Source organism: Lithobates pipiens, unplaced genomic scaffold (assembly GCF_037356315.1).
Source record: "Lithobates pipiens isolate NorthernLeopardFrog02 unplaced genomic scaffold, aLitPip1_a1.2 Scaffold_8, whole genome shotgun sequence".
Taxonomy (NCBI): domain Eukaryota; kingdom Metazoa; phylum Chordata; class Amphibia; order Anura; family Ranidae; genus Lithobates; species Lithobates pipiens.
In genome coordinates, this window is record NW_027507903.1 from 249,540,766 (window position 1) to 249,558,843 (window position 18,078).

At 41.4% G+C, this 18,078-nt stretch overlaps 1 protein-coding gene across 3 annotated transcripts in view; it reads left to right on the forward strand.

Annotated features, from left to right (window-relative positions):
* MSRB3 (methionine sulfoxide reductase B3) overlaps window positions 1-18,078 on the forward strand; it is a 291,298-nt gene that overhangs the window by 146,851 nt on the left and 126,369 nt on the right. For all 3 annotated transcript variants that reach the window (XM_077469957.1, XM_077469955.1, XM_077469956.1), the window contains one exon: window positions 5,730-5,758. In XM_077469957.1, coding sequence (XP_077326083.1) covers window positions 5,730-5,758 — 29 coding nt within the window. The remainder of the gene's footprint in view (window positions 1-5,729; window positions 5,759-18,078) is intronic.

An 18,078-nucleotide genomic window follows, 5' to 3' on the forward strand; every position in this document is an offset into this window, starting at 1 on the left:
ATCAGGCTCACTTCTGCATAGAAACCAATCAGCTTCCAGGTTTTATTACTAAAGCTTAATTGAACAAGCTGGGGTTAGAAGCTGATTGGTTTCTATGGAGAAGTGAGCCTGATTTTGCACTTTTCAGCTTTAGTAAATAAACCCCATTGTGTACTTAAAAGTGGGGTATGCCTGTAAACCATTCCTTTAATGAATGAGTATGTGCCACATTTACCATTATGCATGGTGAGGAATTTACAGAAAGCACTGCCTATAGTCAGAGAGTGATGCAGCAGGTATTGTGTCAGAAAGAAATCTAAAGTGTAGCTATTGACCTTTGTTGTAATTGCATGGACATGCGACCAGTATTGCTGAATGTCAGGTTAACATCCACCAGATGTGGAACATATTTTCTTCCACATTCCTGCATCTCCAGCAGCAATATGATGTGGTAGAGCAGATTTTTTGAAGTACAAGCAAGGTCCCGTAACATTTTGAGAACACTTTATAATTGTGTACTTGAGTGTTAACGTTTAAGGAGCCCAACAGAAAGAGTTTGAGGATCCTGTTCAATCTTCCTCAGATAGCATTGCACCTAAATCAGATTTTCATGTTTTAGCTAAATTGGTTGTCCAATTCGAAACATCGCAGAGAAATAGATTGTAGACGGTTGATATCAGGTGACATTGGGGGGATTTAAAAATGCAGAGTCTCTCAAGAGAAGAACATACCCTACTGTAGCTCAATCTTGTGTTAGGGTGATTAAAAAGTGTCGGGCTTGTAAATATGTCAAGGGAACTGGGACAAGGAGGTCAAATCAAGGTCCTTCTGGTTGCAAAATTGTCCCCCATCAAAGCATCGAATAGCTTGAATCAGTCCACTTAGTTCCCCTTCATTAGACAAAACAGATTGCAATCCAAGAGGAAATTTTGGGTTGTAGCTCAACGACATCATGGGGCCGGGAATGGAAAAGATAGACAAAGTCTTACATAGTGACCAAAAACAGTGTAAAATCTCCCCAATCAGAGGGTGAGTGTCCAGGTCTTCGTAAATTTCCTTAGCGGGAATCCATGGGGTGGCCTGTAGTATTCAGCTTGTAAAGGATCGCTCCAGGGAGATCCTGGATATTACAATCTACCAGCCTAATTACATGGCAGGCCTTGTAGTACAACTTAATATCTGGGAGGCTAATGCCTCCTTTTGGTTTTAGGAAGGGAAAGAGTTTACCCTCTTCATCTCTCTCACTTTCTGCATAAGCACAGAGAAAAAAAAACAATGTCAGATAAAGTATCAAAATAAAAATGTAAAAATAAATAGTAAGTTAAAACCAGTTATGCGTAAAATACCAAAACATTTTTTTAGCTTGTTGTAAAACACAAACAGGGTAGTTATTAAAAAAATCTTAATTAGTTAGGTAGGCAATTTGATTTATTGTAAAACTAACCGCCCATACTGATACTGCTAAATTCAGTCTGAGCATCTATGCATTAATGACCTTCATGAAAGAATTGGCTTGGCTTTTAAATCTATCACTTCATAATGTAAATAGTCTCATTAATAGCTGATAGGGTGAAGGTAAGCTTAGGACAATCATATGGACTTATGGCTTTGTGTGGCGTGATCACACAAAGATCTCAGTAAGATTTTGCACCTTTTGTCAACATCTGTGTTACTAACCACAAAGGCAAACTGTTCTATGCAACCTTATAGTTTCCTCTTTCACCTTTTTATCAACTGTAGCCAACTAAAACACTGGAAAGCCTTTGTGGAAGATTGTGGGTGCTAAAACTGATGAAAAACAAGTTCCTTGTAAACACAGGATATCTGGTTTGTGTTTTGTATACTCTGTAAATGACATTCTACAATAATGCAGAGACTCACTGATCAGCCAGAAACTAAAACACGGAATGTGCAGAAAAATCCATCTGAAGAGTCAATGATATTGAATAATGTATAGACATTGGTCTTGCAAATTGTCCATTCATATAGCTGTGTAGTCACCCCACTAAAGTTAAATTTTGATTTCTGATGCTCAGATGTAAAATGTGTTTTTTTACCAGTGAACTTCAAGGCTTTGTACTTGAATTTACTTTCATTTCTCCTTTTAACAGCCCATGCGGGCTGGCAGAGAGATTTCTGTGGCCACTGTGTATAGATACACCTTAAAGGTAGAACGGGGTGGCCACTGACATACCCCCACCTAACATTTACAGGCTATGTAGTGGACTTTACTTAATGGGCCAGGCATGTTTTCCCAAACCTCTCACCTGATGAGTGTCTGTATTACTAGTCTACAATCCAGCAGCTTGGCAGAACAGAACTTGTATAAATGGTAAAAAATTCAAACGGGGATAACATTTTTAGAAAGGAAAACACTAGACCATCTGCCTTACACTGCATATTCTAGATGGCTGCAGTTCAGGTTTAAAGTGATTTTAAAGGCTCGTTTTTTTAATTTTTTTTTAAAATAACAAACATATCATACTTACCTCCACTGTACAGCTCGTTTTGCACAGAGTGGCCCTGAACCTCGTCTTCTGGGGTCCCCCGGCGGCTCTCGCGACTCCTCCCTGCATCAGATAACTCTTTAGGAGAAGAGCTCTCCCAGGTGGTTATCTTGCGGGCGCATTCCCGAGTCCAGCATTGGCGTCAATAGACATGAATGGCAAACTTGCCCCCGGCCCCCATCGCCCACGTCATTGGATTTGATTGACAGCAGCGGGAGCCAATGGCTGTGCTGCTATCAGTCTATACAATGAAGAGATGGGACTCCATGGAGAGAGGGAGAGTGCATTTCTGCCGATGGAAATACGGGGCTCGGGTAAGTAAAACAGGGGGCTAAGGAGCCGGTCACTGCCAAGTGTTTTTTTTCATCTTAATGCATAGGATGTAAGTACCATGTATAGCACTAGATTTGCTAAGCTTCGATTTCAGTACTTATGTATTTCTGTCTTTCTATTATGAATGATTAGCTGTTATGGGGATAGATATTGTCCAAAATTATGGTGAAAATGTACTATAAAGCTACACTCTAAAAATACGGCTTATTGCAGATTGATTACTGGTGTTAACATTCTCTTTTTTGCTGCTACATTCTATACATACACTATATTGTCAAAAGCATTGTGAAACCTGCCTTTACATGCACATGAACTTTAATGGCATCCCAGTCTTAGTCCATAGGATTCAATATTGAGTTGGCCCACCCTTTGCAGCTATAACAGCTTCAACTCTTCTGATAAGGCTGTCCACAAGGTTAAGGAGTGTGTCTATGGGAATGTTTGACCATTCTTCCAGAAGTGCATTTATGAGGTTATGGAGAAGACCAATCTAATTCACCCCAAAGGTGTTCTATCAGGTTGACGTCAGGGCTCTGTGCAGGCCAATCAAGTTCCTCCACCCCAAAATCGCTTAGCCATGTCTTTATGGACCTTGCTTTGTGCATTGGTCCAAATCATTTGGCGGAGGGGGGATTATGGGGGGTGGGAGTTTCTCAAGGGTTGGATTTGGCCCCTTAGTTCCAGTGAAGGGAACTCTTAAGACATAAGCATGCCAAGACATTTTGGACAATTTCATGTTCCCAACTTTGTGGAAACGTTTGGGGATGGCCCCTTCCTGTTCTAACATGACTGCACACCAGTGCACAAAGCAAGGTCCATAAAGACATGGATTAGCGAGTCTGGGGTGGAGAAACTTGACTGGTCTGCACAAAGTCCTAACCTCAACCTGATAGAACACCTTTGGGATGAATTAGAGCGGAGACTGCGAGCCAGGCCTTCTCTCCAACATCAGTGTCTGACTTCACAAATGCGCTTCTGGAAGAATGGGCAAACATTCCCACATACACACTCCTAAACCTTGTGGACAGCCTACCCAGAAGGGGTGAAGCTGTTATAGCTGCAAATGGTAGGCCAACTCAGTATTGAACCCTACGTACTAAGACTGGGATGCCATTAAAGTTCATATGCATGTAAAGTTCATATGCATTGTGTCCCAATTCTTTTGACAAACTGTACATTTGTACAGGTAGAGCTAACTCTGCTGTTATAATCAGTGGCAACTGGTGTTTTTTTGGGGGGGGGCAGCGGCAAACAATGCCCCCACAGCCACCCCCCCATCGGGTCATCGGCACTCCCCCTTTTGTGGGTTGTCCGGTCGGTCTGTCAGGTCAATCGCACACTCCGGTCAGCCCGCACTTACCCCATCAAGTGGGCAGCTATTCCCTCCAGGCTCTAGGCAACAGCTTCTCGCTCACCTCCTCACATCGGCCGTGTGTCTCCTCCCTCCTTCTCCCTCCTCCTAGGCGCTATTGTCTTACAACTGGGTGGGCTCAGGGCGTAATGCTCTGCGCTCGAGCCCACCCTTTTTTGAAGCCTATTAGAGCCTGTGGCTCTAACCATGTGCTTAAAAAAAAAAAAACCCCCATTGGAATCTATGCGTCCTGTGCCCCGCATGTAGATTAGGGGGCTGGACACATGGACAGGGGCGGCGCCCATGCGCCCCTAATGGACGAAAGCCACTGGTTATAATGCATGGCTGTTGGCAAAGTTGGCATTTCTGATGCTTGGTAGTGATTTACAAGCACCCTCTATACTGTTGATTATATTCACGTGCTTGTTTCTCAATAAAAATCCCATATGAATTAAAATCCAAATAACTACATATAAGAAAACTGATATACTACAGGCACATATGCCTAATCTACTAAAAATCACATCATATAATAATCATGGCAGTAGCGGAGCACACAATTCTTCACAGGCCAATTGATACATCAGTGGCATATTTAGGAGCCTTCTAATTTGCCTGAACGGTATCTGGATACCCTCCGATCCCTTTTTATCTGCAACAAAATGTGAATAGATTTGCACACATTGGTGAATACATGAATACATCTATCCCTATTCAGTTGTGCTTTCAGTGATTTGTATGTTGATATTTTGTGTAAAACTATACAGAGTTATAATTGCTTAAAGCGGGATTCCACTGTCTGCAAGTATTTTTTTTGTTGGCAATATGACAATCAATACTAGTATTAAATATAGCACTCACTTCTTTTGTTTTCAGCGCGATTATCTGTCCGTTTTGTCCGATTTGGATAACTTATAAAATTTCATCACGATCGTTTCCATTTTGCCTGTGGGGATGTGAAGCCCACAGGCATCCTCTTCCGGGATACGGGCATGCTGACTAACGAGCATGCACCGCTCGTTAGAGCGCCGATCTCGCGCATGCGCAGTATTTGTTTTCCTTCCTCGTGTGCAATGGTGGTAATGGCAGATACAGCTGCCTGCCCACTTTAAAAATGGCAATTTCGGACACGCCCTCGTCACGTGACCGGCGTCCTCCCGAAATCTCACGAGATTTCGCAATTTCATTGTCCCCCATGGATTCTTGGGAAATAGCTTAGAAATTTCCCAGGGACCATTGCGAGGATGATAACCATGCCTACTCCCACGGGAGGATAGCCCGGAAGTCAGCACAAACATCTGAAATATAAGGTAAGTACTGAATCTTTTTTTTTTTCAGGGTTCATTTAGGTAAGTATGCTATCATGTGCTTTTAATAACAAGAAGTTAAATTTTTAGGTACAAAACCGCTTTAAAGCATCCTGATTTGCTACCTTCATTGCTTTAACTATTCAGCATCAGAAATTATATATAGTATGGAGCTTGTGACAACTATGATTTAGAATTACATATATTTATGATCATAAAAACATCTAAGCTAACATTTACTTCTTGTTCCAGGTCTGAAAAAAAATTTGACTCCAACTCTGGTAAGTTTAGAAAGCAAACATTAAAACAGAAGCTATCAAAGCAATGCATTAGTGTTAATCAAATGTGGTGTGAAAATCTTATGTTCAATTGGTCAGTCCACCCAATTAAACTTTGAGGCTGTATGCTTCAAAGTGAACCTGTGGCTAGGCTGTGGACATTCCAGTATTAAAGGATACGTTCAACTTTTGTAACATGTTACACCCATATTCAGGGTATAACATGTAACATATTCCTGTAGGATCGATCCCCGTACCCCCCAATCCCTCATTGAGATCCCCCCCCCCCACTCGCTGTAACAATGGAAAAAAAGTGGCTGTGCGGAGCTCCACCCATCCGGCTGCGTCATTCATTCAGTGTGAAAACTACAAGTACCGGCAGCCTTTGTGGCTGACGGCTTGTAGTTCTCAATGAACTACCAGGGTGCTGTTGAGCGCTGTGGTAGTTCATTCATTCTTCCTGTCGGTGTAAAACTGCCTTCCTGTACGATGTAGGGCAGACAGCTTACACTGACACTCTATAGGAGTCCTACATGATAGCCACAATCTGCTGATCATGGGTGCAATGCTTTCCAGGCTCCCAGAAAAAAAAAAGTAAATGTACATTTTTTTTTTAACCTGAAAAAAATGTGCATTTATAATTCTTTTTAAAAAAAGTGAATTTATCCTTTAACATATTTCAAAATGCTGTAAATGAGCATTAAAAACAAGCCCCTGCTGACCTCAGCAGCTGCAGGCACTGTGAAGCAATTCATCCCTCAAGTTAACTGCAAAAGCACTGCAAACAATCAAGTTCTCAGGCAGTTTACCTCACTCTACTCTGCATCTCAGCAATGATGCCTTCCAGCCCTCTATAATGTGGACACCAAGCAGGAACTATGGAAAAGGGGAGCAAGATGGGATTGATGAATTGCTTCACAGTGCCTGCAGCTACAGAGGTTAGGGCTGTTTGATTGATGGCCTATTTACTGTTAGCTAACAACTACTACTTGAATGTTCATAGCCTGATTGCTCTACTCTCTGGATGTTGAAAGATTTACCAGGTCTTCAGCACTTATGCCACGTACACACTATCAGAATTTTGGTCGGAAAAATCTCTGATGGTTTTCCCAACGGAAATTCGATGGGATTTCACTTAAGCTGTCTTGCATACACACGGTCACAACAAATTCCGACCGTCAAGAACGCAGTGATGTACAACACGTACAACACGTACAACAGGACTAGAAAAAGGAAGTTCAATAGCCAGTAGCCAATAGCTTCTGTCTCATAGTTGAATCTGAGCATGCGTGAGTATTTGCATGTCAGAATTGCATACATACGATCGGAATTTCAGATAGAACCTGCTCTCAATCTTTTGCTGGCGGAAATTCGGCCAGCAAAATTGCGATGGAGCATACAGACGGTCGCATTTTCCAATGAAAAGCTCTCATTGGTCTTTTGCTGGCCAAAATTCCCACCATGTGTACGAGGCATTAGGCTTTGTGCACTTACGGTGGGTACAGACTATAACAAAACCAGGCGAATGATCATCCCATTTTCTTCGATGTTTCACAGCAAGTCGAAACTGAGAATGGAACATATGTATGAATTCTAATACGACAAAGGCTTTTTTTTTTTTTGTTGTATACTGTTTCTGACCATGATCAGTCTTTAGTATCTGATTTTTCTCATATGAAACAGGTGCGAAAACAGTACACATTAAACGAAAATAATTTGTTTTGTTTGTGTACAAGAAAAATTTGGGATTTTGTCCCTTTGGAAATTTTTGTTTTTAAGCTTTTAAAACGTGACTGATATTACAGGCTGGTTCATTTGCACTTGCCCCCCTCCCCCTCCCTCCCCCAAAAAGCAAATGAGTACTGTAGAACCAGGGGTAGTGAACCAGAGCCACATAGACTTTAGAGCACAAACATGTGTCTATGTAGATGAGAATTATGGGTCTTCTAGTATTACAGTTGAAAACAACATGTGCAAAGCAAATAGATGAGAGTGAGTTAGATTATCGGAAAAAATTGACTTTACCCTAATTCGTTTTCTTCTCATGAGCCATGTACCCACCATCATACCTCCCAACTTTCTAAGATGAAAATTAGGATGGTCATACACTATACAATTTTCTTATAAAATTTCCTTTAGATCTACCTTCAACTATATAGTGAAAGGGCCTGCCTGATTGCATATAATTTGAAAGGGTTTAGACTTGATCTCATATTATGTGGCTTTGGTAAATCTAAAGAAAAGTTGAACAAGAAAATTGTAAAGTGTATGGCCAGCCTTAGGGACACCTATTAGCAAAAGTGTGTAGACATAGGACACACCCCTTGCCACACCTCCCTTAAAGAGGAATTATACAAAAAAAAATGATTTGTTAACCCCACAAGTGCTTTTTTACCACTATTACTTTATTACCTTTTACTGACTTTCCAAATTCAGCTATTTTGAAATTCGATGAAAAGTTTAGCACTGTAAAACACTTTTTGATACTTACAAATTCTATTTTATATACAACTATATAGATCGGACCAAAATAAGGGACAAATCAAGAGAAAAGAAGGACATTGTTCCAAATAAGGGACTGTCCCTCGAAATCAGGGACAGTTATGAGCTATGCCCGCCATGTAAAAAATGCATTTGAAAAATGTGTGATTTCTTAATACATATTATTGGTTTCCTGTGTAATCAGCTATGTAGGATACAGCATCTGTTCCTTACATATGTTTGATATAAAAACATGTTTGATATAAAAAATTATTTTGAAAAGCATTAAAGGAAATCCCAGCCAAATAGCTAGATACTCAGTTGAAGCACATATATGGGAACTGTTTTTACTTGCCAAAATATTTGTAAAGAGATGTTTATACCCTTATGAGCTGTACAGCTATTTAGCATAAAGAGGAAAGCAGTCATTGTTAAGCACAACCATGTACATCAGCCTGCAGTGCAGGTACAGCCGACTTCAACTTGGTGGTGTCTTTTTGCATTGTCCTGAAGGCTGATTTCTAAAATGTAAAGTCTAACTCAAGTATAACATAAAATTCAAATGTGTTTTGAATATACAAGTTAATTAGAGCGTGTTAATGTTATATTTGCTTGAGGCTCCTCTTGAGGATATTCTTACCGCAAATTAATAAAGTATTGTCTTATTCTGTGTAACAAATTGTGCATCAGAATTTAAAAAAAAACGTTAAATTCTCCTTTGGAAAAAAGGCAAATGGCGCGAAAAAAGCAAACATATTTTTACAGCTAAGCATCTAAAGCCGCGTACACACGGGTGGACTGTCTGGCCTACTTAGTCCGCCGAAACACATTTCAGCGGACAGTCCGCTCGTGTGTGGGCTTCAGCGGACTTTTTCAGCGTGCAGTCCGGCGGACTAAATATTTCGGAATTTCCGTAATACTGTCCGTCGGACTCGCATTTCGGCGGACAATCCGCCCGTGTGTGTGCCAGTCCGCCGTACTTTTGAAATGAGCGGACTTTTCCCGCCCGGAGAAAAGTCCGCTCATTTCGAGCGGGTATCCAGGTAGGCGGGGCCCGCGAGGGAGACGTCGCTGGCCCCGTCGCCTGGTATGGACTTAAAGGGGAGCCCCAAAGCCGAAAAAAATCGGCGTGGGGGTCCCCCCCAAGTCCACAACAGACCCTTGTCCAAGCACGCTACCCGGCCGGCCAGGAAAGGGGGGCGAGCGAGCGCCCCCCCTCCTGAGCCGTACCAGGCCGCGTGCCCTCAACATGGGGGGGTGCCTTGGGGAAGGGGGGGGGGCGGCGCGGCCCCCCCACCCCAAAGCACCTTGTCCCCATGTTGATGAGGACAAGGGCCTCTTCCCGACAACCCTGGCCGTTGGTTGTCGGGGTCTGCGGGCGGGGGGCTTATCGGAAACCGGGAGCCCCCTTTAATAAGGGGGCCCCCGGATACTGGCCCCCCACCCTATGTGAATGAGTATGGGGTACAATGTACCCCTACCCATTCACCTGTAAAATAAAAGTACCAAAAAAAACACAACACACGAGATAAAATACTTTATTGCACAGCTCCGGGGGTCTTCCGTCTTCGGGGGGTCTTCTCGCCGGACTCCTCCGCTATCTTCTTGTAGCTCTTTTGCTAGCGGAGGAGTCCGGCTTTCTTCCTCGCCGCCGGCCTCTTCTCCCGACTTCGGGGGTCTTGTCCCCCTCTTCCGTTCTTCTGCCGAAGAGTATTTTATCTCGTGTGTTGTGTTTTTTTTGGTACTTTTATTTTACAGGTGAATGGGTAGGGGTACATTGTACCCCATACTCATTCACATAGGGTGGGGGGCCGGTATCCGGGGGCCCCCTTATTAAAGGGGGCTCCCAGATTCCGATAAGCCCTCCACCCGCAGACCCCGACAACCAACGGCCAGAGTTGTCGGGAAGAGGCCCTTGTCCTCATCAACATGGGGACAAGGTGCTTTGGGGTGGGGGGGGCCGCGCTCGAAACTAGCGGACTTTCCTCCGCGTGTGTGGGCGAGTCCGTTCATTTCAAAAGTAGGGCGGATAGTATGGCGGACTTAGTACGCCGTATTAGTCCACTCAAAAAGTGGTGTGTGTGGTCAAGTCCGTTCATTCGAAAGTATGACGGACTGTCCGTCGGATTGTCTGATGGACTAAGTTGGCCAGACAGTCCGCCCGTGTGTACACGGCTTAACAGTGTTTCCTAATTCTTAGAAACAAACTTTATAGACCTTGAGTGAGGAATAAATTGCATTATTATTATTAATATTCACATCATAATCTATAATATATAATTTGTGTAAGTGAACTCTCATGACTGGCTTTGAAACTGGGTTTATTTGGGTAGATTTAAAACAGAACTCCAGGAAAACAGATAAAATACACTGATAAATACAGAAACAATAAACAGATAAAATACATATATAAAACCTGCTTTACCTTCCAAATAATTTTCATTTCTGTCCAGTCTGGAGAACTGATATTCTCTATTACGATTAAAGAGGACAATACAGTCCACAAGAATTAGCAGCTATATAATAGATCCCCTTCACCCACCCTAAATTGCTACAATCTCCCTACCCCTCCCTTCCCCCAGCAAAAGAAGAAAGAAACTTACCTTCTTATCTTGGCCCTAACTTCTAGCCTAGGCAACATTAATGTCATTGGGAAATCTGAGCATGACAATTTTTTTTAACAAGTGCTGTCCTAGTGAAATTACCCATGGCTTCTATCTTCTAAAGGTCTTGCTTTCATAGATAAGGAACAATCAGCGACTATATCATTGCATGTTAACAAAAATACTTTAGTGATATTCATTCTGCTATAATGTGCACCTAAGGAGGGAGACCAGGATAAAAATTAGATTCACTTTAAGTTTTTAATAAAAAAAAATCGGTAAGCAAAAAAAAGAAACAGATTGTTTGTTTTTAACATTTACAGTTACATATATATATTATTGCGGGTGGTGCAGATTTTCCTTGATTTGCTTATTTCTAATATCTTTTGTCTGCTTGAATTCGGTGATTGGTCCAGTGCTGTCACAAAGGGGCATAGTGAAAGTCCTCAGCCCTCTGCAAGCTCCAACTAAGGAGACTTGGATCTCACATAGGGATTTGTTTATTGACTTTTGCGAGCTAAACAGAGTATCCAGACAGTGATAGAAAAGTTAAATGCTTCTGGACCAGCCATCGCAGTTATACTGTGGCAGGTTGGCTTACCTGCGTGACCCGCCGTAGCTTTACAGATGCCTTCAGCGGCATGCCCGAAGCGTGTCCCCTGAGCTGATGCGAGTGCCCGGTGAGCGTGATGACCGCCAGACACCGGGATCGTGTGTTCATACTAAGTATTAACACCGATCTTTCTCCTCCCCTAGTCAGTCCCATCCCCCCTACAGTTAGAACACACCTAGGGAACATAACCCCTTGATCGCCCCCTAGTGTTAAACCCTTCCCTGCCAGTGTCATTTATACAGTAATCAGTGCATTTTTATGGCACTGATCGCTGTATAATTGTCACTGGTCCCAAAAATGTGTCCGATTTGTCCACCTCAATATCGTAGTCCTGATAAAAATCGCTGATCGCCGCCATTACTAGTAAAATAAATAAATAAATAATAAAAATGCCATAAATCTATCCCCTATTTTGTAGACTCTATAACTTTTGCGCAAACCAATTAATCAATATACGCTTATTGCAATTTTATTTTTATTTTTTTTTACCAAAAATATGTATAAAAATACATATCTGCCTAAATTGAGGGGAAAAAAATATATATATTTTTTAATTTGGGATATTTATTATAGCAAAAAGTAAAAGATATTGTGTTTTTTTCCCCAAAAAGTACGCTCTTCTTTTGTTTATAGAGCAAAAACTTAAAACCGCAGATGTGATCAAATACTACCAAAAAAAGCTCTATTTGTGGAAAAAAAAGGACGTAAATTTTGTTTGGGTACAGCGTCACACGACTGTGCAATTGTCAGTTAAAGCGACGCAGTACCGTATCAAAAAAATATGGGCCGGTCATTGAGCAGCTGAAGTGGTTAATATGTGTTGCTTGGAAGGGTTGTATTATAGCATATACTGTATAAAGCCTGTTGGGGAGGTTCACCCTTTCCATTTGTCCTGATGCCCACAATCACAGCGACTAAAGGTGAGAAAAATTCATAATGTTAAGTTGCCAAAAAAACAGCAAAAAAAAAGAAACATGACAGCAGATTTAACTACTCTTCCATCTACTGCTTTATTTAAGGTAAACAGCATTGGGTAGAGCACAGATTTGCTTTAAAGATTACCAAAGTTACCAAAGGTTGATGGTTTCATGTACTAATGCAATCTGCTTTCCTTTTTCCAAAATACAAACAATAGATCAGTATTTTTAGTTCTGCTGTTACTAACTTGGGTCTTTCAAAAAAATTGCTGCAGTAAAATTCTATATTCTAAACTGATCATTTTCTTGTCAAGGAAAACCTGGATTTTAACCCAGATCAGACAGCCATGTGCAGTACACATGTGTATATGTCATATATGGGTTTTACAGGACTGCCTCTTATTCTATGCCAACATCTTGAGGCCTGGTTTGTTATAAGAATGGCACATTGCAGCATTTTAGTTTACATATTGGGTTCCGTAACCTCTTTATACATTTTTTTGTGTTTATATTACATAATCTTTTCACATAAAGCAGTTGTAGAAAAATGTCCAAGATGTTAAATTGGTGAGAATTAAAGTGTATGTAAATCCTAACAATAAACGTATCTTATTTGCTTCCTTTTGGTCTGTTAAATATACCATTCAAAGATTTTATAATATATGCTTAATAAGTGCAAAAAAAAATACCAGTTGATCCTGCCAGAACGCTAATGAGCTTATAAATTCCTGTGCACTCTGCCTTGCTTTTAAGGTCAGCAATAGGCAGTGTGAATTTCTTTCCTGCAGCCACAGGTTGTAGTGAAGAAATTCAGACTAGGGGAAGCCACTATAGCAACCACTTCCGATAATCAGAAGCAAATCCGGCAGGCTGATTGTACCCAAGTTGATTGATCAGTCAACTTGGTACATTTAGCCAGTGTCGCCAACCTACCAGATTGAAATTTACTGACACGACACTCAAAATGTACTGGCAGAGGACAGGACTCAGGAGGGCAAGAAATTAGAATTGGCAGGCACTCTCACATGAAATTGACTGTCACAGTGACACTGACAGTAGTGTGCAGCAGCACAGATGATGATCCTGAGTCACAGTGACAGTCTCCATGCCAGGTGGTCCCTACAGTCCACTCCAGTTCAGACAGCACTGACAGTCCCGCAGACCTGCACACAAGGTTCCTGCCGCTCTGCTCGTCTCCTTTGCACAGTGACATCACATGTCACTGTCAGGCACTGGCCTCCATCAGACCTGCCCCCCGCTGGTGCTGCTAAACACACTGTAGCATTTATTCAGCTGGTCTCAGCCAACTCCGGACCCAATCTGCGCAGTTCTGAGCCGAGAGTCACAGCCATATTTTTTATTGGCAGGAAAAAAAGGACCCATTTTTTACTGGTTGCCAGTGAAAATACTGACACTGCATTCAGCCTGCCCATTAATGGTTTGAGATTCCAATAGTGAATGGCTGGCCTAACAATAATAAAGAGTTGGATTAAGTCTCCTACTTTTCTTCCTAGAAGATATATTTTAACTGCTTTGAACAAGCTTAAAGTAAACTTTGAACTATCTGGACAATTAGGGCACCAGCTGAATTTCAGAAAACAAAAACTATACTGTACATATGAAAAGATGTAGAAATTGTATTTTTAAATATTCTAACCCTTTTTTTTCTTTCCAAATGGATTTGTCTATATTTAGGCTATCCACTCATAGTCCAGTCATTGGCAGATAAGCCGAAAATAGTCTAATCAGCCCAGTAATAGGCCCACATGTGGAAATTTTTTAAATTACATTGTAATGAAAACAAGTAAAACAATATACAGCCATGGCCAAAAGTTTTGAGAATGACACAATATTAATTTTGACGAAGTCTACTGCTTCAGTGTTTTTAGATCTTTTTGTCAGATGTCATAATGGTATACTGAAGTATAAATACAAGCATTTCAGAAGACCCCTTTCACATTGGGGCGCTTTGCAGGAGCGGTGCACTAGCAGGACGGGAAAAAAAAGTCCTGCTAGCAGCATTTTTGGAGCGGTGTGTATACCGCTCCTTCACCACTCCGGCCCACTGAAATAAATGGGGCAGCACAGCTATACCGCCAGCAAAGCGCCACTGCAGCTGCGCTTTGTCGTGGTTTTAACCCTTTCTCAACCACTAAAGCGGTGCTAAAAATAGCGCTGCTTTACCGCACCACCCCTGTGTGAAAGCGGCCTTAGTATCAAAGGCTTTTATTGATATTTACATTTACATTTATGCAAAGAGTCAATATTTGTAGTGTTGACCCTTCTTTTTCAAGAGCTTTGCGACTCACCCTGGCATGCTCTCAATCAACTTCTGGGCCACATCCTGACTGATGGCAGCACATTTTTGCATAATTAATGCTTGGAGTTTGTCCGAATTTGTGGGATTTTTTTTGTTCATCTGCCTCTTGAGAAATGGCCACATGTTTTTAATGGGATTAAGGTGTGGCCATGGACACAAAAATTTTGATGTTACAGTTGTGCTCATAAGTTTACATACCCTGGCAGAATTTATGATTTATTGGCCATTTTTTAGAGAATATGAATGATAACACAAAAACTTTTCTTTCACTCATGGTTAGTGTTTGGCTGAAGCCATTTATTATCAATCAACTGAGTTTACTCTTTTTAAATCATAATGACAACAGAAACTACCCAAATGACCCTGATCAAAAGTTTACATACCTTGGTGATTTTGGCCTGATAACATGGACACAAGTTGACACAAACGGGTCTGAATGGCTATTAAAGGTAACCATCCTCACCTGTGATCTGTTTGAGTGTAATTAGCATGTGTGTATAAAAGGCCAATGAGTTTCTGGACTCCTGACAAAGCCACTCTGGGGAGATCTCAAACGTGCAGTTCATGCAAGACAGCCCAAGAATTTATAGGCTTTTTGCCAAGAGAAAGGGGCAGATTTACCATCTGAGAAGATAAAGACCCTTATCCACAAATACCACAAAAGACTTAAAGCTGTCATTGATGTGAAAGGGGGCATTACACGGTATTAAGAACTGTGGTATGTAAACTTTTGATCAGAGTCAGTTGGTTAGTTTCTGTTGCCATTATGATTTAAAAAGAGTAAACACAGTTAATTGATAATAAATGGCTGCAGCCAAACACTAACCATAAGTAAGAAAGAAAAGTTACTGTGTTATCATTCATATTCTCTGAAAAACGGCCAAGAAATCATGAATTCTGCCAGGGTATGTAAACTTATGAGCACAACTGTATGTTCCCCAAGGCACAAGGTGCTCCATCATGCTGAAAAAGCCATTGTTCATCACCAAACTGTTCTTGGATGGTTGGGAGAAGTTGCTCTCAGAGGATGTTTTTGTACCATTCTTTATTCGTGGCTGTGTTCTTAGAGAAAATTGTGAGTGAGCCCACTCCCTTGGCTGAGAAGCAACCCCACACATGAATGGTCTCAGGATTCTTTACTGTTGGCATGACACAGGACTTATGGTAGCGCTCACCTTTTTTTTTTTCTCTGGAAAAGGTTTTTTCCGGCTGCCCCAAACAATCGGAAGGGGAATTCATCAGACAAAATGACTTTACCCCAGTCCTCAGCAGTCCAATCCCTGTACCTTTTGCACAATATCAGTCTGTTCCTGATGTTTTTACTGGACAGAAGTGGCTTCTTTGCTGCCCTTCTTGACACCAGGCCATCCTCCAAAAGTCTTTTACCCACTCTGCATGCAGATGTACTCGCACCTGCCTACTGCCATTCCTAAGCAAGCTCTGCACTGGTGGTCCCCTGATCCCGCAGCTGAATCAGCTGTAGGAGACAGTCCTGGCGCTTGATGGACTTTCTTGGGCACCCTGAAACCTTCTTCACAAATGCAATGGAAATGTTTTTTTATGGGATTAAGTTCATTTTCATGGCAAAGAAGGGCTTTGCAATTAATTGCAGTTCATCTGACCACTTTTCATAACATTCTTATGTAAATTGCCATCATAAAAATTGAGGCAGCAGACTTTGTGAAAATTAATATTTGTTTCATTCTCAAAAGTTTTGGCCATGACTGTAGCTTATAGTTCTTTATAGTTGCCTCTGGGAGTCCCACAAATTTACTGTGCAAACATTAAAGTGTATGTATAGCCAAAATATTTGTTTTTAGTTTTGAATAGAGTTTAGAAGAATAAAACCCCTATCATGTTTTTTATTACTGTTTTTGTCCTGCTACAAAGACTTTTCTTTACTTCCGATCCTGTAAACACAAGAGAAAAATTAGAGAAAATCTCCCCAAAGGGAGGAAGGACATTGCCAACTTAAACAGTTGTCACTAGAACGTTTGAATCCATTTGATTATTTTCCTCATCGCTTGCTCTGGTAAACACCCTAAAGATTTCCCATCTTTAGTTGGCAAGACCAACGGAAGGGTGACTCATGACTCACAGTAACAAGGACACAGACAGCAATATCAACTTGACAAAGCGCCTAACCCTTACCTATTGTATCCAAAACTAAAATATATTTTACCTGTGCTTACAGTTTGACCTCTGAATAGTGGATAATAAGCACAAATCATCAGAACTAACATCAGACCCAAGGGGAGGAATTATATCTTTTAACCCCTTGGCACTGAGCGTACGCAGATGTGCATACTCGGCTTCCGGGGGTTAAACCGGGATGATGCCCACACCTGCAGGCATCATCCCGGTACCGTTTTTCAGAGCGGGCGATTGGCTTTCCAGCCATAACAACCAATGCGGCTAAAAGCTAAAAGACACCCCCTCTCCCACTGCCTCACGCTGCTCTTACCGGAGCTCCTGTTCAATCGGGAGCACCGATGCACGATCCGCCGTTTCTGGCAGCTAGGCAGGGACTGGAATGAAGCCGTAAGCGGCTTCATTCCAGTCTCCTAATTGTAAACACGGAAGTGATGGCGTCACTTCCCGTTTACTCGGCTGTCAATGGCGCCAGATTTAAAAATATATACAGTATTCAGAGTCGCTGAAAATGGCGATCTGAATACTTTGAAGTGTAAAGGAGGGATCGGGGGTCTTTTAGACCCCCAATCCCTCCATAAAGAGTACCTGTCACCGCCTATTACTGTCACTAGGGATGTTTACATTCCTTGTGACAGCAATAAAAGTGATCAAATTTTTATTTATTTTTTAAAAACAATTTATTAATTTAAAAATAAGAAAGAAATTTTTAAAGCGCCTCCCCGTCGCTGTGAGCTCGCGCAGCAAAGAAAACGCATACAGAAGTCGCGCCCGTATATGTGACTCTAACATGGTAACCGGAATTTTTTTTTAAAGTGTCGCCTATTGAGATTTTTAGGTACTGTAGTTTGTCGTCATTCCACGAGTGCGTGAAATTATAAAGTGTGACATGTTTGTTATCTATTTACTTGGCGTAACATTATTTTTCACATTATGCAAAAAAATGACTGTTTCGTTTTTTTCAAATTCATGAAAGTGTCCCTTTTCTCAAAAAGTTGCGTTTAAAACACCGCTGTGCAAATACTGTGTGACATAAAATATTGCAACAATCGCCATTGTATTCTCTAGAGTCTCTGCTAAAATAATATATATAATCTTTGGGGGTTCCAAGTAATTTTCTAGCAAAAAATATGTATTTTAACTTGTAAACACCAAATGTCAAAAATAGGCTTAGTCGTGAAAGGGGTAAAGCAGCTGTCTCCAACCTTTTTGGCACCAGGGACTGGTTTCATGGGGGA